The sequence below is a fragment of the Perognathus longimembris genome, chromosome 1, assembly GCF_023159225.1.
Source record: "Perognathus longimembris pacificus isolate PPM17 chromosome 1, ASM2315922v1, whole genome shotgun sequence".
NCBI classification, from domain to species: domain Eukaryota; kingdom Metazoa; phylum Chordata; class Mammalia; order Rodentia; family Heteromyidae; genus Perognathus; species Perognathus longimembris.
Genome location: NC_063161.1, coordinates 18,771,997 through 18,798,294, shown reverse-complemented (window position 1 = coordinate 18,798,294; position 26,298 = coordinate 18,771,997). Strand labels below are relative to the sequence as shown.

General features: G+C 46.5%; 1 protein-coding gene and 2 long non-coding RNA genes across 3 annotated transcripts in view; 1 reads left to right on the top strand and 2 right to left on the bottom strand.

The window, feature by feature from the left end:
• The window catches only part of Elk3 (ETS transcription factor ELK3), a 56,563-nt gene extending 30,265 nt beyond the window's left edge, over positions 1 to 26,298 (top strand). Inside the window, exons 3-5 of the mRNA XM_048357794.1 lie at positions 12,820 to 13,614; positions 19,130 to 19,252; positions 24,752 to 26,298. Coding sequence (XP_048213751.1) covers positions 12,820 to 13,614; positions 19,130 to 19,252; positions 24,752 to 24,850 — 1,017 coding nt within the window. The 3' untranslated portion in view covers positions 24,851 to 26,298. The remainder of the gene's footprint in view (positions 1 to 12,819; positions 13,615 to 19,129; positions 19,253 to 24,751) is intronic.
• LOC125359936 lies at positions 815 to 18,833 on the bottom strand. The gene is made up of 3 exons (XR_007212623.1): positions 18,572 to 18,833; positions 3,261 to 3,265; positions 815 to 825 (listed from the first exon to the last, which is right to left on the bottom strand). It is a non-coding gene; the product is annotated as an uncharacterized LOC125359936 (long non-coding RNA).
• Positions 5,748 to 14,350, bottom strand: LOC125359930. Its single transcript, XR_007212622.1, has 3 exons — positions 13,960 to 14,350; positions 10,018 to 10,024; positions 5,748 to 5,760 (listed from the first exon to the last, which is right to left on the bottom strand). It is a non-coding gene; the product is annotated as an uncharacterized LOC125359930 (long non-coding RNA).

Genomic DNA, 26,298 nt, shown 5'->3' with positions numbered 1-26,298 from the left:
ACTTCCATCTATACCATGTTGCATGCATTTCATATACTGCTGGGCTTTCATCTAGATTTCCAGAATTACATAGAAAAGGCAAGCCTACAGATGTAAAGGTTTAAAAATTGTTCTCCGGGGCTTAGTGGTAGAGTGCTTGCCTAGCATGCATGAAGCCCTGGGTTCAATTCCTCAATACAAAAAAAAAAAAAGAAAGAAAGAAAGAAAAAGCTAGAATGATGCTGTGGTTCAAGTGGTAGAGTGCTAGTCTTGAGCAAAAGAAGCTCAAGGACAGTGTCCAGGCCCTGAGTTCAAGCCCCAAGACTGGCAAAAAAAAAAAAAAATCACTCCCCAAAGCTGGGCCAGTGACTCACACCTGTAATCCCATCTACATAGGAAGTGGAGATCAGGATTATCACAGTTTGGGGGCAGGCTAGGCAAAAGTTAGCAAGACCCTTGGCTGAACAAACAAGCCATGCTTGGTGGTACACACATGAAATCCCAACTGTATAGGAGACATAATGAGGACCACAGTCCAAGGCTATTTGAAAAACAACTAAAGCATAAAGGGTTGGGGAGGCCTGCCTAGCAAGTGTTTAAACTACAGTGATGCTCAAACATAAAATAAAAATTTAAAGAACCCTGTTCTCCAGGGCACACACAGAAACTAGAGCCTGGTATAATACTAGACGCCATGGCAGATATAGCTGTGGATCTGCAGAAGGCACATCCCAGTGTGCTTGCTGTGTGCATCTGTGCCGGCTCAGAGGGGAAGCATTCATTGTCTAGGGAATCGGGCAGCTTCCTCATCAGAAGGACAGAGGATTTTTTTTTTTTACCAGGAGGCTCATGTGGGAAGAAGAGCTTACTCCAAGGCTCCAGCACTGGACTATTACTGGACCCTGGGATGGACCCTGGGTTAGTAATGGACCCTGAGTTAGAATAGACCATGGGTTGGAAATGGACCATGGGTTAGTACTGGACCCTGAGTTTGTAATGAGCCCTTGGTTAGTACAGGGCCTTGAGTTGGTACTGAGCCCTGGGTTAGTTACTGAAGCCCGAGTTAGTACTGGACCCTGTTATTAATGGACCCTGGGCTAGTACTGGACCCTGAGTTAGTACTGGGCCCTGTTATTAATGGGGCCTGGGTTAGTGCTTCCTGCTGTCTAGCCCTATTCCTTCCTCATATGTTCACTAGTGTACATGTCTGGAAAGGCTGACAAACACCTCACTCCCCCAAATAAAGCTCTTGAGAGGCTGCTGGGAAGACCCCGTTGGCCTTCCAGGACAGGAGTGACACCGGCTCAGGGAGCCGCACTCCGCGCATGGGCCCAGTAGGCTGGGCTGCATGGCCCCTGCTCAGCCTGAGAAGTGGGCCGATCAGAAGAGGGTGCTGTTTGCACCTGCGTCTGAGGGAACCTCAGCTGCTGGGGACCGGGTACTGGTGCACATGCCACAGTCACCTCAGCCAGGGGCACTGTAAGTCCCATGAGGGGGGGTTTGTTCATGTCACTCCAATGATGTGAAATCTAGATTAGCATTCCGCCCCCACCCCCTCACAGGCTTAAACTGAATTTTCCAGAAGGAAAATTTATGGAGATCCTTGAGAGGATCTCTTCTACTTACTAAGAGGCCAACAACTTGTTTTACTCACTCTTTACCAAATTAGTTTGTTGTCTGGCCTCGATGGCTGCCACACACTCTACAGGCTGACTCTGAGGACAGAAGGGACTCTTGGGATTCAAGTCTTCTTTGGCTGAGCAGGCTTGGAACCTTGATCGTCCCTTCCTCAGCCTCCTAGGTGGTTGGGATTATGAGTCATTCTACCTGGCTTCTTAAATAAACTCCAGGTTGTTTTCTGTTCCACATGGCCATCAGCTGGCAGGGCTCCTTTCCTTCACTTTCAGTTATTCAGCTGTTCCTGGGAAAACGTCCCTCCCTCCCCTTGTGTGGATTAGCAGCTGATGGCCAGGGCGGGAAGATGGACACAAAAATCCTTTCTCTCCCCAAATGTAGGGGGGTTATTAGTGTGGATTTGCTGCCACCAGGCTTTCTGGGAGTGGGAGGGAGGGAAGTAAGGCAGAAAGAAGAGTTCCTGGGTGTCGAGGACTGTGTGAATTGGGCTGGAAGGTGAGAGAGGGCCAGCATGGTAGGCGGGGAAGTGCTTCCCCAGCCCAGAGCTCTCGTGCTGGGAAGAGAGAGAGAAGGTCGGGGACACAGACTGAATCTGGCCACACCAGGTGCTTGCTCTCTGCTGACAGCCAGGCAATGGTCGAAAGCCACTGAGTGAAGTGGTCAGATTTGCATTTTAGAAATAAAAATCCGTACCTCCTTTTCTGCTGCTTGGTACAGATGGTTTTGCACTATGATCTCACAGCTTCAGTCTTTGTGGCCACTTACTGGGAAGCAACTTTTTGCTGGATGTGTGGCCCCATTCCAGTCTCAGTGCCAGGCCTTGCAGTGCAGAAACCCCAGAGGGAGAAGGGCAAGGCTGGCACTCATGTAAGGTGGGCAGCTTTCTTTTGCTCTGGGCTGTTTCTGAGAGACTTGGAAGCTTACACAGTCCTTCATCTTCTCTGTCCAATACACCTTTTGTCCTTGCTGCTGGCAGAGATGTTTATCCTAGAAGGATTGAGGCTGGGAGAATCTGCCAGTTCCGTCTCCCCAGAGGAAGATGGAGACAGGATGAGAGGTGCTTCCGTCTCTGCAGCAATGGCCCGGCTTAGCCTCAGTAGGTGCCGAATGTTCTCTACTTAATGGAGAGGGGGTGAGGGGAGCACGGTCAAGACAAAGTCATTGGTGGCACATTCCTGGAAGCACACACATCGCCTTCTTACCTGGATTGATCAATTCATTTCCAATAGGGAATGCCCTCACAACCAGAAAGTCTTTGTATTAATAATCCATATTTGAGATCAACTACCTATGTCAAGAAGCCTGCCCCTGGCAGGATTCTACCTATCATTGCCCCAAAATAAATTTTGCAAAGATACAAGGATGTTGTCAGAGCGGAGAAAGAATAGAATTCCAGCAAGTGTTCATATTCTCGGGCTTTCTAGAATGTTTTCATTGGTGGTGGAATTCCACAGAAGTTCCATCTCTCTTGGCTTTGTGTCAGCTTTCTGTGTATGGACTGGGGCCTCCGTGCCTCGCCCTGGGCCTGTCTTTGCTTTTCTTTGTACCCTATCAGCCACTCGGCTGCTTTGAAGGACGACAGATGGCAACTGCGCTCTCACCTGGGGTGGCAGAGCTGCCTGGAGACTGGGGTGGGTGGGGGAAACACTTCCTGCAGGTGTTCCAATCTGGTGCCCTAGCCCGGGGGGGGGGGGGTCAAAGCCAGCGGAAGTGGCCATTCTGCAGGGGGAAGGTTCAGACTTGTTGTTTGGGGGTGCTTCCTGCCTTTGGCATCCCCGTGGTATTCAGCAAGCCCCCAAATAGGACAGTTGCTAAGGAACAAGGATGAGCCAGGCCCCAAGCTCCATGCACACGGAGGACACTTCTGCTCCCTGGGTATGGCTGCCAACACTCGCGCAGCCATGCCAGATCCACTTGCGTCAGGCTGGGGCTGGGGCCCGGCCCACACTGAGCCAACACTTGCCAAGCACCAGCCTTCCTGCTCCCGGGGCTCTTAGCTGTAGGGAAATATAGGGCTTAGGAAGACGAACTGACAGAACCCCTAACATTCACTTCATACTCCCACCACCCACCAGCTACCAGCTGCTCCTCTGGGCGGCCTGTGCCCAGCCCCCACCTCGGGTGGAACAGAAAGAGGGAGGTACACGTGGACGGAGCACGTTTAAGTCAGCCGCTTTACCCGGCACTTTCGCGTGTATTTACTCCTGATCAAATTCCCATCGCACCCGGCCTTCGGGTCAGAAGTGGGCACCTACAGGATGGGGATACTGAGCCTTGGGGGGTGAGGATGTTGGGAGAGCAGGTCCAAGATGGAGCAGCTGCTCAGTGGCCGGGCCTCAGCCTAGGATCCTCGGCTCCAAGGTCCAGCGTTGTAACTGCAGAGCTGCAGGGTTCTAGGGCTGCTGATCTCCGGACCGGTGGGGCAGCACACTGGAATCCTTTGTTCCTCATGTCGCTGACTGCTACACCAAGGCAGGCAGAAAGAAGAGATGGCTCCCAATATTCTTCTTCTTCTTCTTCTTTTTTTTTTTTTAAATCAAGATGACAATGGAAAGACTGCTGGCAGGATACTTGAGCCAGCTGAGAATGGGAGGTGTTGGTTCTGGCACCCCGCTCTCTTCTGCTTGGCACTTCTTCAGGTCTCTGTGGCCATAGGAAAGCGTCCAAACTTTTTCCTACTGTCTGCCCAACCTGTGGGTTCCAGCTCCCCACCCAGCATTCCCTGGGATCTGTGTCTTCCCTGCCTGGCTCACCCTAGACGCCCCTCCAGCCAGTGGTGGCTGCTTTTCCTGCTCCATGTCCCCTCCCCTTTCCTGCTGTCATTGTGGCCACCTCCCCGGGGCTGCTTTTCCTCACCGTCCCTGACATCTCCGTGCTTCTTAGGCTGTGGTGCTGGGTTTTGGTACGTTGGGCTGTGGTACTAAACTGAGGTTCTGGGATGTGGTATTGGGTTGTGGTACTCCGCTGAAGTGTTGGGCTCAGGTATTAGGCTGTGGGATTGGGCTTTGGTGCTGGGCTGTGTGGTGTTGGGTTGAGGTGCTGGGTTGTAGTACATGTGGGTGAAGGGACAGACATCTGGCACAGGTAGAAACCATCTCCCACTGCCTGTCACCCCCTTAGGGAGAAAGCACCCTGGAGAGGAGAGGACTTCAGTTTTCATTTCCTGTTCTTTTGTTGTTGTTGTTGTTGTTTCATGCTGGAAGCTGAACCCAGGACTCTACCCCTGAGCTACACTGCCAAGTTGAGAGGTGATTTTTAAGGAAATCAATGGCCAAGCCAGGTTGAGAGCACACTCCCAGAGTCCCGTGGCCCCTGGTCCCCACACCATGTGCCAGCACTAGAGATGGTCACTGGAGCCACAGAGCCCATCATCACAGCAGGCTCCCACCCAGCAGGGGCAACGCCAAGGCCTGTGGCGGGCTGACCACAAACACCCTTGAGGGATTAGACAGAGCCAGGACTCAGGCCCAGTGAGAAGCAGCCATGAGCCAAGAAGAAGGCCGTGGTGGAAAGATGCCCTAGATGTTCAATCTGAGCTTCCTGTCAGAGTGCCCTGCCCAGCCAGCAAAATGGCGCTTATATTTGCAGCCACTGCAGAGTCCCTCGGTTGCCCCAGGAGCCAGGCAGAGCAGCCTCCCCACTTCAGGCTGGCCCTGTTTGCGGAGACAATTCATATTGTAGCTTCTCAGTGCCAGGAACTAAAGAAATCTCAACCCAAACCACAAGCAAACCTCCCCCGCCCAGAGTCAGCTGATTCCCGGCCAGATTTAGAGCCCTTTTATTGGCAGTGCCTTATTCTTAGAAGTTTGAAATGGATCGTGTGGGGGTGTGGATGTGTTTGTGGGTGTGCATGTTCCAGATTTAAGCCTTGGACAAAGGACTGCCAGCTTCTCCGCTGCCCGTGGCAGTGTCCCGTGGGTACTGACCTCACTCCAGGGAGACGCTCACCTAGCCTCCGTTTCCCTGCTGAGCACAGGTGACTTTTAGAAAGTCCCCCAGGACGAGGGATGGTGGTGGTAGTGGTTAAAGTGGTAGAGCACCTGCTACCTGTGAGCAAGAGTCAACCTCCAGTGCCACTAAAAACAACATGAAAATGAAAGTAGAATAAAAATGGTTTCCAGGGATACTAAAATAAATAACCACAGACTTGGTGGCTCAAAGAGACAGAAATTTATTCTCTCATAATCCAGGAAACCAAGAGTCTGTTGGTTAGGTTCCAGGCCCTTGGCAGGTTCCAGGGAAGATCATCCGGTGTCTCTTCCAGCTGGTAGCTCCCAGCAGCCCTTGGCTTATAGCCACATCCTCCGCTCTATGCATATGTGTGTGTGTGTGTGTGTGTGTGTGTGTGTGTGTGTGTGTTTCTCATAGGACACCAACTATTGATTTTGTGCCAATCATAAATCCATGATGATTCCGTGTTGACACCCGTCACCAATTACATTCTTAATGACCATGTCTCTAAATGTATAAGGCCACATTCTAAGGTTTTGGGTGGGTGTGAACTTGGGGGACAGCACTTAAACTCACAATGGAGTTGGGGGGAGATGCCATGGCTAGGAGCAGCAGAAGTTGATGGGGTCAAGGGACCCTTTCATAAGATGCTCCCTGGTGCAGAGAGACCTGACCTACAACAAAAAACCCAAGCCCAATATGGCAAACTGACCACTCAGGGGTCCTCCAGTTCAGACAGCCTAGACTAAGAGGCAACAGAGCCCACACGGCCCAGAAAGTGTCCCTGCGTGTTTGTTGGGAGGTTTTCTGGTTAAGAAGATGGAAGTTTAAGCGTCACGCCTACAGACATTATTCACTTTGGAGAGAGGACAGCTCAGATTTTGTGTCGGAAAAGAGTGAGTCAGACTGTGTGGTCTGAGTGGCAACCCAGATGAGCTGAAGAAAGGCTGTAGTTGGAGAAGCCTGAGGCTTAGAGACATCTGCTGTGGCCAATTGTGTACAGTTCCTCATCTGTGAAATGGATAGCTGAGAGTTATGAGACTCAAAGCACCATATAAGAAATTCCTTCCTTCCTTCCTTCCTTCCTTCCTTCCTTCCTTCCTTCCTTCCTTCCTTCCTTCCTTCCTTCCAACATAAATGTAACTATAGGGAAAATGAGTTCCTTAAAAATAATGGAGTCACCAGGTGCTGGTGGCTCATACCTATAAACCTAAGCTACTCAAGAGGCTAAGATCTGAGGATCATGGTTGAAAGCCAGCCCAGACAGGAAAGTCCATGAGACTCTCATCTCCAGTTTACCACAAGAGAACTGCAAGTGGTGTTGTGGCTGAAGTGATAGAGCGCTAGCCTTGAGCACACAAAAGCTCAGGGACAGTGCTCAGGCCCTGAGTTCAAGCCCCATAACTGACAAAATGATAATAATAATAATAATTATTATAATAATAATTAGAGTCATCTCGTGTGTATTTTCATTTTCCACCTAATGTCTGTTTAAAGACACAGGGAAATGCCGATTCAGCCCTGCTGTCTGAACGAGTGACCCAGTGCTCCAAATATTTTAACCCACTCTTATGTGGAGAAATGGTGGCTACAACCTCACTATCCAAAGTGAGAGCACTAACTCTTGACTTGGAGGGTGGCCCAGAGCCTCCATCATTATGTATGCCTGCTAGCACCCATGCCTGAGACCTGTGATAGGTGCTCAGGCTAGCAGCTCCCATTGCTCTCCTCTGTTGAGTCCCCACAGAAGTTGTGGCCTCAGGTGACACCATCAGCAACTTTTGTCTGCTCTGAAAGGATTGGACAGCAGCCGGATTCGGCTGGATGTCTGGTTAGTATCTACATCTCCTTAGAGAGAGCCAAGGCAGCGGCTCTGGCTCTGCCTTAGGCTGCCATCTCTGTCCTCTAACATAGGACAGCTCCTCCCTCCACACCCCCTCCCCCCGGAATTAATTAGGTTATGGGAGGGTTTGTTCCTGGCGGATGTCAAGTGCTGCCTGTGTTCAGCATGAGATGCTTTGAGCCTGTGTCTATTTCTTGTCTGAACTCCGCTAAAAGGAAGCGTCATATGTCTCCGCTTGTTGAGATGGTAAGCCAAGTGCTGTTCTGCCTGTGTGCCATAGACCACGTGACCAGAAGTGTGGGTAGGAGAGCAAATGAAATATGCTGGGCCTTCTGCCATTCGGGCCGACAGGGACTGCTTATGTTTGCTTGTGTTTCAATGGGGATATAAGAGCAATAATGATATTAAGATGTGGGTATAGATTACAGTCGATGGGTGGCTTTCTTGGGCAGTCAGGCCCAAGCTTTAAGTAGATAGGTCAGTCCCCATTTTGTAGAAGAGGAAACTGAGGCACATGGTATTTGAACTCAATCCCGAACAGCAGTCTTTATGTTAACAGTAAATGGGTGTTTGTTGGACTCCCCCATCCTGGTGTCGTAGCTCTGCTAACCAGGGTGAACTGAGCAGGGACCCCTTTGCTGGCCTCCCTTAGTTTTAAGGCCAAGTGGAGAGTTGCAAAGGCAGAAGGAAGCCTGTGATTCCAGAGAGCAATCAGTGGTGGACATTCCAGGGGTCAGGGCTCGGGTCCTCCAGAGAGGAGATGGGTGACTGGATAGCAGGTCTGAGTCCATGAAAGACACATGATTATTCATTCATTCACTCACTCACTCATTTATTTATTCATTTATTTATTTTTATTTATTTTTGACAGTGGTGGGGCTTGAACTCAGGCCCTGGGGCTTTCCCTGAGCCTTTTTGTTCAAAGCTAGCATTCTACCACTTGAGCCACATCTCCATTTCCAGCTTGTTTTTTTTTTTCCTTTTGGTGGTTGTGGGGCCTTGAACTCAAGGACTGGGCACTATCCCTGAGCTTTTGTATTCAAGGCGAATGCTCAACCCCTTCAAGCCAAAACTCCATTTTCAATTTTCTGGTGGTTAGAGAAAAAGAGTCTCATGGACTTTCCTGCCTGGGCTGGCTTTGAACCACAATCCTCAGATCTCAGCTACTCAGGTAGCTAGGATTATAGATGTGAGTCACTACCTCACATGTCTTATTATTACTTAGCATTGAATATGATTTTTTATTACAAAACGTAATAGGAGTATTGTTTCTTTACACTTGGCCATTCCTGTTTCCAGATTTCACCTTTCAGGTTTCCACAGGCACAGAATGGAAGAGATTTGAAAAAGGAATTATGCCTTTTGCTCTTTGCTTTTCACTTGTCACTATCAGGTATAATAACTATGTACATGGATTGACTTAGTATTTTTAAATATATAGGAGAAAGAGTGCAACTTACATGATTTAAACAGCCTTCCCTGTATGGGGATTATTTATGCATGCTCCACTTGCTTCTTCAAAGGAAGACACTGAACAGATTAGCGTATGTGTGTGTGTATGTGTGTATGTGTGTGTGTACACACACATATTCAAACACATTCATGGACACACCTGTTCTTGCAGGAGAGCCGGCCTGGAGGGATCTGCCAACTCAGCGTTTCCCTTCTGCCATTGTGCTAACCCTCCAGACTTCTGCCTGGTCACCAAGACAACATGGCTGTGGTGACAGCGATGTCCCTTTGCATGTCTACTCTGTGTGTGGAAGCCCCACTGTGGCTGTGTGTGAGGGCATTGCTTTCCCCTTTCTCTCAGGTTGGTCCCCTCCTTGTTGCCTGTAGCGCTCTCGCAGTGCTGGCATGGAGCAGGCCCCGGTTAAGAGATGGTGAAGAGGAGGGTCTCACACATGTAGGGGAGGCAGATGTGTGCCGCTGTCTCCACACCAGGCCAAACGTCATTGACTCAACTGGACACATAGTTGCATTACCAGGTTGCCAGGCAACTAAAAGCCACAAATACTGTAGTCTGAGATGGAAGGGTGAAAACTCACTTTTTCTAAATATCTTCATGACTTACCATAATAAGAGTCCCCTTTGAACTTTCGAGGCTGACTTGTGTCACCTTCCATAGTGGCCCAGAGCCCAGGGGTCAGACTGCCCTGGTGCCAGCCGTCATTCCCTAGTACAGGCTTGGAACCGGGTGTGATTTATGTTCCTCAAGCCTCAGTTTTCTCTTGTCTCACGTGGGGAGAATAATCATGGTTCCAAGAGGATTAAATGAGTTGCTGCTTGTCCACTTCTCAGGGCAGAGCTTGACCAGATGCAGTGTGTGCACCGAGTTCCATCAGTTATTACTGTGGACTGGGTGTCTCGCAAGGGTGCTTCCCCTTTGGAGACTGCAGAGAGCTCTTCCCACATCACTGCCCCTCCTCCATTCCCTGGGCTGTCCTGGGCCATCAGACATGCTGGACTGCATTCCTCTGAACTCCTGCTCTGCCCAACCCTGCCCGCTGCCTGCCCAGTTCCATTCTGTCTTTAGCCCCAGGTTACTCTGCTGGGAAGCCAGATCCTACTTCCTCCTTTGGCCAGCTCCTTCGGTCAGTGCCACCCACAAACTCCCTGGTGAACTTGCTTGCATGCTTTCTGCGCTCTGCCTGCCCAGGCAGCAGCTACTGAGGTGGTTCCTTCCCAATATTTCTATCTTTTAAAATCATTTTAACAAGCTCTGAATTACTTAGTGATTTGTCCAAATACAATCCCTCTTTAAAGTGTTCTGAGTCTGTAGGAAAGTTTCATGAGGTTTTTTTTGTTGTTGTTCTGTTTTGTGTTTTAAATTCAAGGTTTCTCCTAGTCAACTACTCCACCAGTTGAGCCTTGCCCCCAGGCCTTTTATGTTTTAGTTATTTAAGTAAGGTTTTATGCTTTTGCTCAGGGCCAGCAAGACCTTTGGAGCATGATACTCCGACCGACACCTTATATTGAGCTTGGATCATAGGCCTGTTGAGATGAGGTCTTGTTCCTTTTTTGTTCCAGCTAGACTTGAACCATGGTCCTCCTGATCTCAGCCTCCGAAGCAGTTGGGATTATAGGTGTGAGACACGTGTGTGTGTGTGTGTGTGTGTGTGTGTGTGTGTATTTAACCAATTTATTTATAAGACAGGCCAAACAAAATGATTATTTCTCTTTTCCCTTTCTTCTGTGTAAATTTTTGGGGGCTCAAAAAATTCACTCATGTTGGATAAGGAAAATAAAGTCTTTCCTCAGGAAGAGAAAATACCCTGTATGATCCATAAAAGTGCCCTGGAATTTGGAGAGGAAGCAGTGGCACTCCAGGACAGCACCCTTGCAGCACACGGACATGGCTCTGGGTCTGGTGGGTCCGGTGACACCCTTACTCGACCTTTTCATGTTGGCAGTTGATTTTCTCTGGCACATTCTCTACCCAGATCTGGTGTTACACTCGGCAGAAACACCGCCAACCAAGCCTACGTAGAACTTTTCAGTTCCCCAGATTTCTCTGAAGGTGTGCCAGTGCGAGTATGGGAATGAGGTCAGTGGACCAGCCATTCAGTGGCCACAAGTCCCAGGATGGCAGCCACCAGGACTGCTCAGCATGGTGAGCCTCCTGCGTGCTGCTGCTGGCACCTGGCTGGGGCTTTTTGTGAAGAGTGGGGACACGTGAGTCTCTTCCTCTGAGACCTGCCCTGAGAAGCTCCTCCTTGTAAGCTTTGGTGACATGGTACATGCATCCTTCCCTATCCGATGGCTACTGAGTAACAAAACACTGAGAGCCAAACCATGCTCACAGGAGAATCAAAATATAATGTCGTCTCTGTGAGGGATCGCTGATGCTCTATGGCCAGTAAATCTTGCTGGTTCCTGGGCATAGGACTCCCCTTCCCATGCCTGTTTATGATCCCTCCCAGCCTCCAGACAGCGGGGTGTGGGGCCTGAGAGAGGGATGACATGCTGGTGGTGGGTGCTGCTTCTAAAGCACATACCACTCTCATACCCATTTGTGCCGCATCCATTGATGAAGAGACCTTCAGGAGTCCTTTCTACCCAGAAGGTGGCTAGTTCTTCATGCGGAGGAAGGCCATCTTTGTCTCCCTTGAGCACCCGGGATCCCCTGAGTCCACACAGGACCTGGTGTGTTCTGCAGGGAATTCATGGACCAGAGCAGTATGGTCTTGAATAGAAAACCCTTCTTCCAAAGAGCTGTGAAAACTTTGCTAGTGATAATCAGTCATATACTCTCCTATGAGGACCGGAGCCCTAAACTGAAGAGCCAGAAGTAGATGCTAGCGACTTAAAATAGGATGAGAGTGTCATAAATATCCAAGGAGACAAGTTTGTTTTTCCTCCTGTGGTTTTCTTGGCAGAAAACGAAAAAGACAGAATTGGCCACATGACTTAAGTAAATACTGTGGCATTTGGTGATGATCCCTTATGTCTGTCTCTGTAATGCTTTCCAGCTTACTGAGGGCTTTCCCATGACTAGCCCATTGCTTTCTTGCAAGTCCCAGTGGTGGGCAAGACAGCACTATGTTTTGATTATGGAAATATTCCCTTATCCCTTCCCTCTGGCTGAATGGATGTTGCATGCTCTCAGCTTATTCCTCATTTTTATTTCACATCATCATCATTATTATTATTGGTGGTGGTAGTATCAGAGCTTGAAGATAAGGCCATGTACTTGCTTGACAAGCTCTCTACCACTTAAGACACCTCCACTAGCCTTTTTTGCTTTTAATTTTTTAGACAGGTTATCATTTTTATGCTAGGGCTGGCATCAAACTGCAGTCCTCCTACTTTTGCTTTTTTTGTATAGCTAGGATTACAGGCATGTGCCCCACCATATCTGACTTGTTTTTCTTTTTCAGATGCTTTCTCTTTTTGAGGGTGGGGTGGATCTAGGCTGTCTTCGTACTACAGTCCTCTCACCTCTTCCTCCTGTTTAGCTGCAATCGTAGGCTGGTTCTACCACTCCTGGCTTTATTTCCTAGTTTTAAAAATGGGACTGACAACACCTGTCTTGTTAAGATTGCTATTATGATGATATGAGTTAAGGATGAATAATCGCAGCCCCATTAGTAAGTGCTTACTCTAGGGTGACTGTTACTGTACTCTGGGGAATGGTACCGCTGAGAATGAAACCGCACATGGCAACCTGCCAAAGACTACACCCTTGCTCTGTAGCATGACTGGAATGAACTCTCAGCCTTTAGCCTCAAACTTCTTTCTACCACACCTTAGCCAAGTCATGTAAATACCTGGGGCATCTTTTGGTGCCTCTGCTGGCAAAAATTGGCTATGACCAGCAAAAATTGGTTATGACCGTGTACACTGCCCCCACTCCCCCCAGTGTTTCTGGCACCTACACCTCAAATGTCTCCTTCTGGGTTTAATTGCAGAATATCATCAAGAAGGTGATCGGGCAGAAGTTTGTGTACAAGTTCGTCTCTTTCCCAGAAATCCTGAAGATGGATCCCCACGCGGTGGAGATGAGCCGGGAGAGCCTGCTGCTGCAGGACAGCGACTGCAAGGGGCCGTCCGAGGGTCGGGAGATCCACAAGCATGGCTTGTCCGCCCTCAAAAGCACCAGTCGCAATGAATACATCCACTCAGGCCTGTACTCCTCCTTCACCATCAACTCCCTGCAGAACCCCCCAGAGGCCTTCAAAGCCATCAAGACGGAGAAGCTGGAGGAGCCGTCTGACGACAGCCCCCCTGTGGAAGAAGTCAGGACTGTCATCAGGTTTGTGACCAATAAAGCTGACAAGCATGTCACCCGGCCAGTGGTGTCCCTGCCCTCCACGTCTGAGGCTGCGGCCGCCTCTGCCTTCCTGGCTTCCTCTGTCTCAGCCAAGATCTCCTCTTTAATGTTGCCAAATGCTGCCAGCATTTCATCTGCATCGCCTTCGTCATCGCGGTCCCCATCCCTGTCCCCCAACTCACCCCTCCCTTCTGAACACAGAAGCCTCTTCCTAGAGGCCGCCTGCCATGACTCGGATCCCCTGGAGCCCTTGAACCTGTCGTCGGGCTCCAAGACCAAGTCTCCATCCCTCCCCCCAAAGGGCAAAAAACCCAAAGGCTTGGAAATCTCTGCACCCCCGCTGGTGCTCTCAGGCACCGACATCGGCTCCATCGCCCTCAACAGCCCAGCCCTCCCCTCGGGGTCCCTCACCCCAGCCTTCTTCACTGCACAGGTAAGAGCCGTTCACATCCAGCCTCAGAAAAAGAACCACCAAAGTCACTTCCTCTGCCTCTCAAGGGACAATCCTGTGACCAGGGCCCCAGAGTCACCATGGAAACAGGAAGGTCTCCATCCTCAGATTGGGTTCCACACATGAGGAAAGGTTTGGTGTACTGGTGCCCAAAGGGTGCTTGATGAGTTTCTTGCTTTTCATGACCTTAAAGTGATAACGCAAAACATGCAAAGCTGGGTGTGGGGGGATAGATCTGTCATTGCAGCACCCAGGAAGGGGGCTGAGACAGAAGGATCACAAGTTGGAGGTTAGCCCGGGCTATGTAGTGAGACCTTGTTTCAAAACAAAAGGAAATGTGCACACCAGCTAAGCAGCACAGGTCTAAACAGCAATTCCCCATTGAAAATTTAAAGGGCAAACTTGTACTTCAGGACCCTGTTTGGCCTTGTGAACTAATTCTAGCACACTTGGGGGCCAGTGAGGGAGAAGAACATGGAGCAGCCACTAGTTTCCTGTTGCTTTCAGACATGGCCTTGCTAGTGGTTGGTATAGGGCTATACTTATCTGGTTGTTGCCTGACAATGCGAGGACCTCACGGAACAAGAGGACGGGGTGGTCATCACCCAAAGCAGCCTGTTCTGAGGAAGAGCAGGTCCATATGACAAGGAGCAGGGTACCGCCTGAGGGACTGCTCTTAATCCAGGAGAGGGCAGCTTTTTCCGTGAAGTAAACCATCTGGCTGCTCCAGTTGATTGCCACAGTGGGAAGGTGTATTTTTCCCCTTGAAAATGGAGGTGGCAGATGTTAAGAAACACTGGCTGGGGTGAGGGGAGTCACTGGCTTGGATTCAGGTCGTGCCTCGCTAGACTCTTGAGGCATGGGATTGTGGGCAGCTGCCTCTGGACGAGTTATCCATTATCTGCCTTCGAACCCATGCCCTGATTAGAAATGTCGGCTTTCATCCCCTGGGGATGAGGCCAGCTTCCTGCTTCATGACAGCCCACGGGCTGCAGAACTGGGAGCAGCTCTGTTGCTTTCCTCTCAGTGGCTTCTCCGGGTTGACATAGCAATTATGAGGTGGTCATACTATGCACCCTGTTACAGAGGGGAGACTCAGGCATTGGTGATAGGTAAGAAAGGGCACATGTGCTCCTAAATTGGCCGTTTTCTAAGAAAATAAGACTGTCCCTTGGCAAGGACCACTGCACAAATAGCCCAGAGCAGAGGCTCCCGCAGTAGCTCAGGGAAGTATCCAGAAGTGGCCTGGGTGGACAATCTGAGCCTGGCCTGTTGTGTTTACAGCTGTAAGATTGAGAGGGGTCTAGGGCCAGGCCAAGATCAGCTCTTATTTCAGTGTCTACTTTCTGTGCGAACCCGTATCATCTTCTCTGATAGAGTGAAATGGGAGCCAGCCCTATCTGGCCCAGGAAATGAGCTCAGGTTCACGCTGCAGCTTTGTAAGTGAACGCTGTGAACTCAGAGGTGGCTCTACTCAGTGGGGTGAGGGTGGCTTGGCTGGAGTGATCAGAGGAGGGACCTCGACCTGAGAGGAGGATCTCAACAGTGTTGTTTTTATCTCAAAAGTGGATATAGTCTAGGACATAGAACCCACTAGAAGGAAGGTTGGTGTCTAGAACAGCTGGGAGCAAAATCTGCTCAAACGAGGTTCGAGTGGGGAGCCTTGGTTGACTCAGTGCCAGGAGGTTCAATATTGGAACAAAATCTTTCCAAGGGAAGGGAGGGGAGAAAGGCGAATGGCAGGAAGCAGAAGCAGGGGCCAGGCTGAGAGAGGGCCTTCCTGTGCCGTTGTGGGACTCTAAGGAACCAAAGCGCTTGGTTCCCATGAGTGATGGCCCTTGAGATCATTGAGTGTTGTTGATAAGCTAGGCTTCTGTGCCTGTTGGCATAGGTTACTGAAACTGAGACAGAAGGAAGAGGGTCCTGGTCCCCCCATCCAGGCACTGTGGCAGCCCCGGTGCCTGTCTCTGTGTCTTTTATACCTTAGTGTCACCTGGCCTCTCATTTGCCTTTTCCATTCAGTCCCTTCCACCTGGTTCCTTAAAAAAAGGGAAGTTAATTCAGAATCAGAAGCTGGCACATTGCATTTCCCCTTGCTGACGCCAAGACCTGCCTTCATGTCTCTTGTGCTGTGCAAGAGGCTGAACTCAGATACCTATGGGCTGTGGGCACGCATTCCCCTCTGAGTCTGTGTGCCCTGGGGAGTTTGGTGAGCCAGCCTGGGAGTGGAGTGGAGACAGGCTGCAGGGGCTGACATTGCTAAAGCTTCCTTCCTTTTTCTTTTTACTGCTCAGCAAGACAGTTGTGACCAGTCAAAAAGTGGTAGTGTGGAGTGGCATGAGTGTGTCTGAGGGGTGGTCAGGGTGCAAGGCATCCTCTTGCTGTCCCGGCCCTGGGGTGCTTTCTGATCTATGTCCAATTTTTAGTCCTTGGTTCCCCAGATGCAGGTTGCCCCAAACAATTTGTGGTAGTACCCTCCCTTCCTCTGCTCCGGGGTTCTCTCATAGTCAGCTCGACCACCTTGTCCCCAGCTCTTCCCCCAACACCTTCCGTACCTACCTGGCATTCAGTGTGCCCCCTTTTCTCTTCTGACCAGTGCTCTACAAACTTCTGTGGGAGTCTCCTCCTCTCTTACAATCCAAACCATGTTTTTATTTGAGTCAAAACTCCGAGTTTCTAGAGATTCAAAACAACTCTTAAGAGTTTCTAGACCATCAGAGTCACTTCATTTGATACACACACATTATTATTATTATTTTAACCTTACCATGCTATGGTCTCTGTTGAACCCCATAGAAGTTCTTAAATTAGGGATGTTTGTACACAAATGATTTTTTTCCCTTACTATTCCTAAAGCTTGGAAGATGTACCACTATCTGAGACCATCCAATCAGGTAATCAGAAAGTAGTGTTTGTTTTTTTGTTTGTTGTTGTTGGTTAGGGCCTGGGCACTGTTGCTGAGCTCTTTTGCTCAAGGCTCTAGTACTTTGAGTCACAGCTCCACTTCAGGTTTGTGAGTGGTTAGTTGGAGATGAGTCTCACAGGGACTTTTCTGCCTGGGCTGGCTTCAAATTATGATCCTCTAATAGCCTACGGAGTAGCTGGGATTACAGGTGTGAGCCACCGGTGTGTGGCTAGAAAATATTTAAGTAGCTCATCCATATGAGTCAAATAACAAATACTTCTCAGTCACATAACAAGTGCTTAACCCCTTTTAATCAATTCATTTGGGAGATAATCATTGAACTCCTGGGTGGTTGCTAATAATCTGGAGATACAAAGATTAGCAAGGATTGGCAGTTTCTGTACCTATGAGCTTACAGGTTACAATATATAACACATACACACACACCACCTTTTTTGGCCTTAGGAGCTCATGCAGAGATGCCAGAGAAGCTCACAGTTTGGGAGGTAACCCAGGGCAGGCTTTATAGGAAATGTTCTTTTAAAGTAACCAAGAAGTTCTTTCCTTAAGGCCACCGAAGCTTCAGGAAGAACAGGGACAGGAGGCAGAGGAGCGAATGAAGTCATTTCACAATGTTTATGTGCATATATTATAAGAGACATTTCAAACACATTAACCACGGGAAACAGAAGGCCACTGTATTCTGAGTACATTCTGTATCCCTTGGAAACAAATGCGCAAACATCTCAAGTCCAGACATGTGTCCAAATTTTAGACTATGGAAACATAAATCCCAAGTCTTCCATATTGCCCAGAGGTATATATTTATATACCTCTTCGGATGAAAGGCAAACCTGTTGTGGTTTAGAAATCTCTTTAGTCGTTTGAGAAGCCCCCATGATGGCTCAACCAGGAGGTCCTGAACACACTGGTTATTAAATGCTAATGTGACATATTGTGGTTGGAACCTGGCTGCAGAGTAACATGCAAATAGTAGTTCTCAGATGACCTGAGCCTGAGGACTTGAGTCCAACACAACTGAGAAAGCACAGCTGACTCAATGGAGTCCATCTGTTTGGGAACATTTAGGTACTTTTCTGTACACAGTTGAGAATTTCTCCCATGAATAGATGAAACACAAGATGTGAGGCACACTTCCAATTAAATTACCGATTCACTTATTCATTCAAAACCACGTATTAGAGATTACTCAGTGTGATGTGAGTCTCTATGTCTCATCACGTGTATTTGTGTACTAGGTATGTATTAAGAGCTGTAGATGAAGATGATCTTATTCTTAGCAACCAACCCTGGAATATAGGCACCCATTTAAGAGACTAGGAACTTGGGGCACAGAGAGTATAAACCACTAGCTAGTAGGTAGCAGTTCTGGGATTGGACCTTGGCAGAGCTCAACAGAGCTCAGGTTGATCTCCTGAGTCTGAATTGTTAGGCCAGATGGCCTGGTACACTGAAATTCCCCTGGAGCAGAACAAACGGAGAGGTTCTTTAACCACATGCATTTATCCCAGTCCCCTTCCAGGTCATCCCGTGTGTAGGAAATGCCATGGAACTGAAGACTCATGTAATGTGGAATAAACATGTTTCCCTTTCAGCACTCCAGTTTGCCAGCCTTTGGATGCTAGTGTCTGCTCCACTGAACAAAATACACCTTTGAGTTTAGTCTAAGCCCAAACCCTCTTTGACAACTGAGAGGCCAATCCTAGGAAAAATAACATGTTCTCATCCAGCATGATGCAGTGCTGGTGTCTGCTGTGCTGCTTCTTAGCCCAAAGTACCTAATTGACAGAGCCACCATGTGGGGAAGGCTGCTGGGTCAGGGAGCCTGGCTCTGCTGAGAATAAAAGCTATGTATTTACTGGCCTGGCTGGGTTGCCCCTGTGTCCTTCAGCTTCCTTGGAGGCCAAGACTCCTGCTGCCTGAGTGCTGGCAAATGCAGGCCCTGTCACTGGTCTGGGAAACCCACTTTTGGCTCTCTACCCTGCATGTCAAGAAAGAAGCTCCGCCCCTTACCCACCAGCCCTCCCCACCCAGTGTGAAATCTGGACAACTCAGCTCAGAGCTTCTGAAGAAATGGCTACTGGGTATTTTGGCAGAGTCTCAAGTCCTTAAAGGACTGTGGGTAATAGAAAGTGAGGCTTGAGAGGCCATTTAAAAATGTGTGTTTGTAATGCCCATTATGAGGTCCACTGTAGAAAGACAATTTGGTTAGAAATAAAGCCCCTTCCTGGGATCCTCTTTTCTTTGTAAACTAAATTTTGTTTAATCCAGGAGGGGAGCAAGCTGAAGAAGCCATCGAGACATGTTGCTACCAACTTTAAGTTTTCTGCTAGAACATTTAGGAAAGGTAACCTGCTGATATCTCTTTTCTTTATGAACTGCTCATATTTGCATTGGACAAAATTAGATTGCTCACACACAGCATTGCAACAAGAAAGTTGCCCAGCATTGCTGAGAAGAGGTTGCTGGTTTCTTGGTTCATGGTGAGCACACCTAATCATTTGGTTGTAGTTGATCGTCTGGATGGAGTCTGACAAACCTCTATCAAGAACTGTTTGCTTTGTTTCCCAGACACCAAATGGATTGCTTCTGACGCCAAGTCCGCTGCTTTCCAGCATCCATTTCTGGAGCAGCCTTAGTCCAGTTGCTCCTCTGAGTCCTGCCAGGCTGCAAGGGCCAAATACGCTTTTCCAGGTGAGTACTTGGAAATGAAAATGCCAAGGTAGAACACTGAAGGATGTCCCTTCTCTGCAAAGCCTTGCTGGGTGGTTTCTATCAGGTTTGGTTGCTATGTTAGTTGCTAAAAGATGTTCAGAGAAATGAGGCTGCACTTGCACTCCCTTTTGGAGCAGGTATTTTCATTGAGGCAGAAGGGGCCGACGACTCATACCTACTATCCATAAATGGCTTATCCACAAGTAAGACCATCAAATCCATAAATAGACTATGTAAACTGTAAATCTATTAAGGATAAATCTTGAAAGATTTTTATAAAACTTCATAAGGGATTTTACAGTATCCAACTCATCAACTTAGTTTTCATTTGAATAGTTTCCCCATACTGGGATAAAAAAACAACCTACATAGTTCTATAAATCATAATCCAGCTCTTGTTTCGCCATCAAAGAGTATCTAGGGCATCTGGTTAAAAATATGCAGACTTAGCTACTTTACCTTGCACGGTCTTGTGTATTCAGGGAGCCCATTTATTATTCATTCCTCTTCTAGAATGTCCAGTAGCATTACTTGTTAGCATATGGATATCAGTATTTTTTTTCTCTTTGAAACCCAAAGATTTTTACTCATCCAACCATAAGAGCCAGAGGAGCAAAGGTAACTCAGTACAGATGGCCTTTTCATTTTATTCTAGCTTTGTATCATCTGCGCCCCGCCCCGTCCCCCCTTCCCATCGTTGGGTTACAGTGAGGTTCACAAAAGCCTCTGGCTCCGACTGCAGTTAGCACTTTGTAATGTTTCTCTGTTCATCTGGCAAACTCCACTAGACCCTGGGTCCTCAAGAGACCTGAAGTGTTATCCTGCTCACTTTAGTTGGTGTCTCTGAGCAACATTTCTTGGTACACAAATAATATAACTTCTTAGTGATTGTTCAATTAAAAAGATGCCAAATACTTGTAAAGAGATGAAAATAAAAGGTAAGTGTTAGAAACATTTCTGTATCTCTGGTTGGTCACTTTGTCTCTTGAGGTTGGTATTTGCCTAGTCCCTCCTCTGTGCCAGAATCATGTATATAAGCTGGGATTTATGGTCTCATTGGAAGAATGGTGGAACTAGAAGTTTTGATTGCTCTCCTGCTTCTCTAGTTTCCTAGGAGGATGGGATAGGGTGTCATGGTATGACTAGATCTCTGGAGTAATTGGGTTTCTTTCTCTCCTCTGGCCTTCATTCTCCTCACAAGAAACTGAGCTATGGCCAAGCCCAGCCACAATGTTATGGGCCATTTTAACATGAACATGGAGGTAAAAACTAGAACTAGTAAGCAAAAACCAGTAGGCACAGGTAGTACCTGAAAAGTTTTAGATGAGGAATACTAATCCTTTGGCAGGAAGAGACTTGCATTCCCTGAAGTCTCAGGAGTTGAGGTTAGTGCATACTGACTATTTCTCAAAAGCAGGGATGTGCCAGGCATGAGTGGTTTACACCTGTAGTCCTAGCTGCTCAGGAAGCTGAGATCTAAGGATTGAAGTTCAAAAAGAGCCAGCTCTGGCAGGAAAATTCTAAGACTTTTATCTCTAATTAAAAACAAAGATCCAGAAGTGGAAGCTGTGGCTCAAGTCATATAGAGTGCTAGCCTTGAACACAAAAACTCTGGGACAGCACCCAGGCCGAGTTCAAGCCCACAGACCAGTGTGGGCACATGAGTTGCACGCATGCATGCACTAACATGCAATGGAATCACTTAGGTGGTATATTAAAAACTACTGCAAATTGAACATGGTGATGCATGCTTATAATCCCAACTACTTGGAAGGCCTTAAAGACAGGAGCATTGTAGGCACAAGGCCAGCCTGGGCCCGCTTAATAAGACCCTGTCTCAAAAAACCAAAAGAAAACACAAGGGCTTGGGGGTGTAGCTCAAGTGGTAGAGCAAACTTGCCTAGCGTGCAAGAGGCCCTGGCAGTTGGCAGGGGTGGGGTTTCTGGGCCCCACACAGGTGCATTGGCTCACACCAGCAATCCTAGGTACGTGGGAATCTGGGAGGATTAAACTTTAAGGCCAGGCTTAACAATAAATTAGCAAGACCCTGAGAGTGATGATACACACCCTCCTGTCAACCCAGTGACACAGGAGCTATATGAGGATTGTGGCTCAGGCCTGCCTGGATTCAACAACAACAATAATAAATTACACTGCCCTACTTGAAAAATAAGTAAAGCAAAAAGGGCTCGGGGCATGGTTCAAGTTGTAGAGCAACTTGCAACCTCACATTTATCTTCTTGAAAGTGTGAGGCCCTGAGTTTCAACCCCAATACCACCAACAATAGAAACATTTCATTCAAGTTCTCTGTGATGGTCTTTGAGAAAGTGAAGGTTCTGCAGAATGAATTACTGCATTTAAAGGCCATCTGCTTAGAGTTTCAGTTTTAATTTCTCTCTCCTGGAGCCATTCCAAAGACAACCCTAAAAAATAAATAAATAAAATACAAACCAGTTTAGATGGTTGGCAGGTTGCATGGCCTTGTGCCATTATTTTGTGGTTGGAACCATGAGACTGAGAGAAAACAAATTGGTGCTTTAAAAATATTATTACCCTTCCTATTAAAAAGAGCAGTTTGTGGTTAAAAAAATTGAAGGTAGCAGTTTTTAAATTGGTAAACACCCAGACCTGCCAAGTGGAATAAGACTTTAATTTTGAAAACTGGACATTGCAGTTGATGCATTTTTAGAATTCAGGTTACTGTTCTGTGCTTTCTCAACTAATGAAAGTAATTACTTTTGAGGATAATAAGCCCCTCTATAACACATACATTTTATGTTGCTAGAAATAAAAAATAACTTCTCTACAACAAACTTTAAGTGATACATGTAGGGTTCCTGTGGTGACCTTCACAGAGGTATCTTAGTGGTTTCTGCATGGAAGATCCCATTAGTGTGTGTGTGTGTGTGTGTGTGTGTGTGTGTGCATGTGCGTGCGTGCATGCGCTTTTGCTATTTTATTCTTTTTTTTTTTTTTTTTTGGCCAGTCCTGGGCCTTGGACTCAGGGCCTGAGCACTGTCCCTGGCTTCTTCCCGCTCAAGGCTAGCACTCTGCCACTTGAGCCACAGCGCCGCTTCTGGCCGTTTTCTGTATATATGGTGCTGGGGAATCGAACCTAGGGCCTCATGTATCCGAGGCAGGCACTCTAGCCACTAGGCTATATCCCCAGCCGCTATTTTATTCTTGACAGTATTGGAGTTTGAGCTCAGGGTTTTGTGCTTGCTAGATGAGCTACTGCTTGTGCCTTGCACTCAGACTCCTTTGAGACAAATTTGCTCACAGTGTACAACAGATATTGGGAGAATTCAGGGAAGGAGAAGATACTTTTGCCTTTCTGGAATTGAGGATTGTTTTAATAAGAGAGAGATTCCAGACATTGGGTTAAGGGTGTGGCATACGGATTTATACATAAAGTGAACCATTGGTTTCAAGTGAACAGTTTGGCATTTGGAGATTGATTTAGCACATGTCACATGTTGTTCCACTCCAATTTTTTTTTTTCCTGCTGGTCCTGGGGCTTGAACTAAAGACCTGGGCTCTTTCCCTGAGCTTCTTTGTGCTCAAGGCTAGTGCTTTATTACTCGAGCCACAGCTCTACTTCTGGTTTTCTGGTGGTTAAATGGAGATAGGAGTTTCATGGACTTTCCTGCCTGGGCTGGCTCCCAACTGTGATTCTTAGATCTCAGTCTCCCGAGTGGCTGGGATTGCAGGCAAGAGCTACCATAGCTCAGGTCCTCTCCAATTTTTGAAGCGGATTTTGATCAAACTTGGAGCACATCTAGTAAGTACAGACACATATGGAAAAAAGATGGAATTAATTCAGTTTTCAGTGGAGAAAGTGCTCTGTGATTTTTAGTTCAACAGACTCAACCAAGCAAATATTTGCAAGGTTTTAAGGCAGGGCTGGAGCAGATAGACAACATGTGAGGAATTGAAGATAAAGGATGTTCTGCTGTAGGAGCCAGAGTTGCTGTTTGCAGTGGAGAAGACAGAGGTCCTAAGGAAAAAGTGTCTCCTGGGCTGGAGTGAGGGCACAGGTATCAGTAGAGAAGAGCACAGCTGAGGCCTGCATAGACCTGCAAGATCAGTTATGGAAGCCCACGGGAAGGGACCTGGTGAGAACAGGTTGGGAAAGCAGCTGTGGGCCTTGAGCAGTATAAGATAATTTCACACAAAGAAAAGGCTAACAAAGCAAAAGCTGACTACTTTAAAAACACAAAGAAACGAGGGGAAGAGAAGGAAAGAAGCTACAACTACACCCAAGAAATGAAAATTCAAGACCTGGTCCACCAGGGTTCATTTGGGAATGGTGATTAGGAACACAGGCCTTAAATGAAGAGTGTAATACATACACTCAGAACAGCGCTGAAGTAGATAAAATGCAGGCATTTTAGTTTCTACTAAAATGCCAGAATACTAAGAAAAACACAAACTGTAAGTATTAAAGTGAACAGTAATGAAAGATACCCCTAAGCCTGACAAAACAAGAAGTTGGGCTGTTTGAGAGTTTACACCTTGCTGTATATTAGCTGTGACCCTTAGCTTATCAGGGAACCATTTTCTCATCTGTTAAAGGAAGATAACAGAACTTGCTTTGTAGACTCTAGATACCAAATGAAAAGACACCCTTGATAAGCAAAGGGCAGTACACATAAATTCTTAAAATAAGTTTGAAAGCTGTAAAAATGGTTACTTGTTCTGCAAATATTTATTGTACTTCTGACGTGTGCCAGATTCTGTAGTTTGAAATTTGGTGCTGAAGGTTAATATTTAGCTTTTCTGGACTAAACAGGGATTAAGCTAGAAGACAGCTTGAGATCATTTTGACACATGCTAAGCAATGGAAAATCTAAGGAGAAGTCAAATATTTAAGGGAGGTCTTTACTTGCTCCTGGGCAGTGGGAATAGGCCTGATGTATCTGCTTCAGACTTGAAGCTTGTTTTCAAAGGGTAACTTTCAGTCTTTTATCTGACTTAGTTATAGCAACACAGAAACCAACTCTACTCTGATGTTTGAGAGTTTATTGAAGAAAGAATGCTTTCTCATCTTCAAAATATACTCTACTATACTTTTTTTAAAGGAAGAACATTCCTCATTTTTAACAATTACCAAGAATTCTCTGTAGTGTATAGAAAACTGACGGTGAATTTCATAGTACAGCATTAATAATGACCAACTCTCCTGTCTTGGCTTAATTTTTTCTCAACATTTAATGTACATAGCTTGGAACTTCCTAAATATAGGACTCAAACATGCATTAGCTATACCTAAAAGGACATTTTCATTGTTTCCTAGCCTAGGTAAGTGGTGTAATAGGGACGTTTTCCTAGACCTTTCTCTGTTTGCCCCAGGTAAGCATCCAGTAGTGATGTCATGGTTAGATTGGCAACTGAGCTCTGTCACAGGATGAAAGAAGACTGGACTGCTGTCTGGCCTTTTTAGACTCACTGTTCACAAACCATTCTGTTCCCTACAGTTTCCCACACTGCTGAACGGCCACATGCCAGTGCCAATCCCCAGTGTGGACAGAGCTGCTTCACCAGTACTGCTTTCCTCAAGCTCCCAGAAGTCCTGATGACATCTGGCCACAACTAAGGACTGGTAAACTGAAGAAACAAATCTGTCGCCATGGGCTCGTTTACCTGTGTCGTGAGGACATTGTGAAACCCTCTGTTAATTTGGTTTGCACTTTTCATCACACCGGATATTCTAGAATTACGTTCCCATTTAAAAAAAAAATCTGTTTATATATTCAAGTATGTATGGAAATCTGTTTTGCATTAAGCGACTCAATGTTTTTGTTTTTATATCCTCTGAGCTCTTAAGTGTTGAACACTGACAGTGAAGAAGTTTCCTTAATGTTTTCAATGTAACTAATAAGGATGTGAAGCTTTTCTTCTCTTTAATTCTGCATATGCTGAACCGTGCTTATATACACACTATAACCAGCTGTGCCTTCCTTTGCATTTAGTTTTATGTAAATGATTTATATATTTTTTAGTCTTAAGAAAATGTTGAAAGACAAAAATTAGTACCAAACATCTCTAGTAGGATTTTGTTACTTTTCACAAGTAGGCAAAACATGAAAGCGTATTCGTATCACTTACTTTTTCTCTTTTGCTTTCAACTGTATAAGTATTGCCTTAGAACTTCTTTTGAACTGAAACTCAGTAAATGTAATGTCCAAGTAATGTTTTTTATAAGAAAAAAATCGAAGCCATATTTAGTCAATAAACATTCATCAAAGAAAAATGTTCTAAAGTGCATTTATTTTAATAGAAATGAACGTTGAAAGGCTAGCCTCTTAGCTGTGTCTTAGCAATAGCTCTCATTCTAAGAAAAAGTGATATGAGACCTCCATTAAGCTCACACCATCCAAAGCTAGAGAATATTTCCTAGTTTCAAATATTAGTTCAAAACTTTAGTCCTATTTTCCATAATCACACCTTTATTTATTTCCTGTAGGAGTTAGGGTTTTCCTAAACTCCTGGAACTGTAATTAACACTTGAAAACCTAAATGTTTGGGAGATACTCAGCTTCAACAAACTAATTTTGTAAGACCTGACACTTTTTTGTAAGACATCTTTGGGCACATAATCATTTTTTTTAATGGACCAAAAAATGTACCATAACACAAATACATATATAAGCCCTGCATGAGGAAACAGACAGTGAAGGAAGGCTGATAAAACAAAAATTCTTCAGGAACTTCCTTATTGTGGAACCAAATCCATTATGTACCAATGGAAATCCTTTTTGTGGTTTACAACTGTGGTAACATGTTTTCTGTTCTCTCTTTCTCTCAAAAAAGAAAAAAAAAGTCAGCAGGCCTGGTTCCAGAATCATCAAGACAAAGCAAACTACAGAGTGCTGGAACTTTAAAATTAGGTTAATCATAATTAGGTTAATGGTGATCTTTATAAGTACTAAATAGCAACTTGAAATGTTACTAAGTAATTGACCCAAATAAGACATTAAATGGCAGGAGTTATCAAGATGGGTAAAATAAAAGTTTGTAAAAA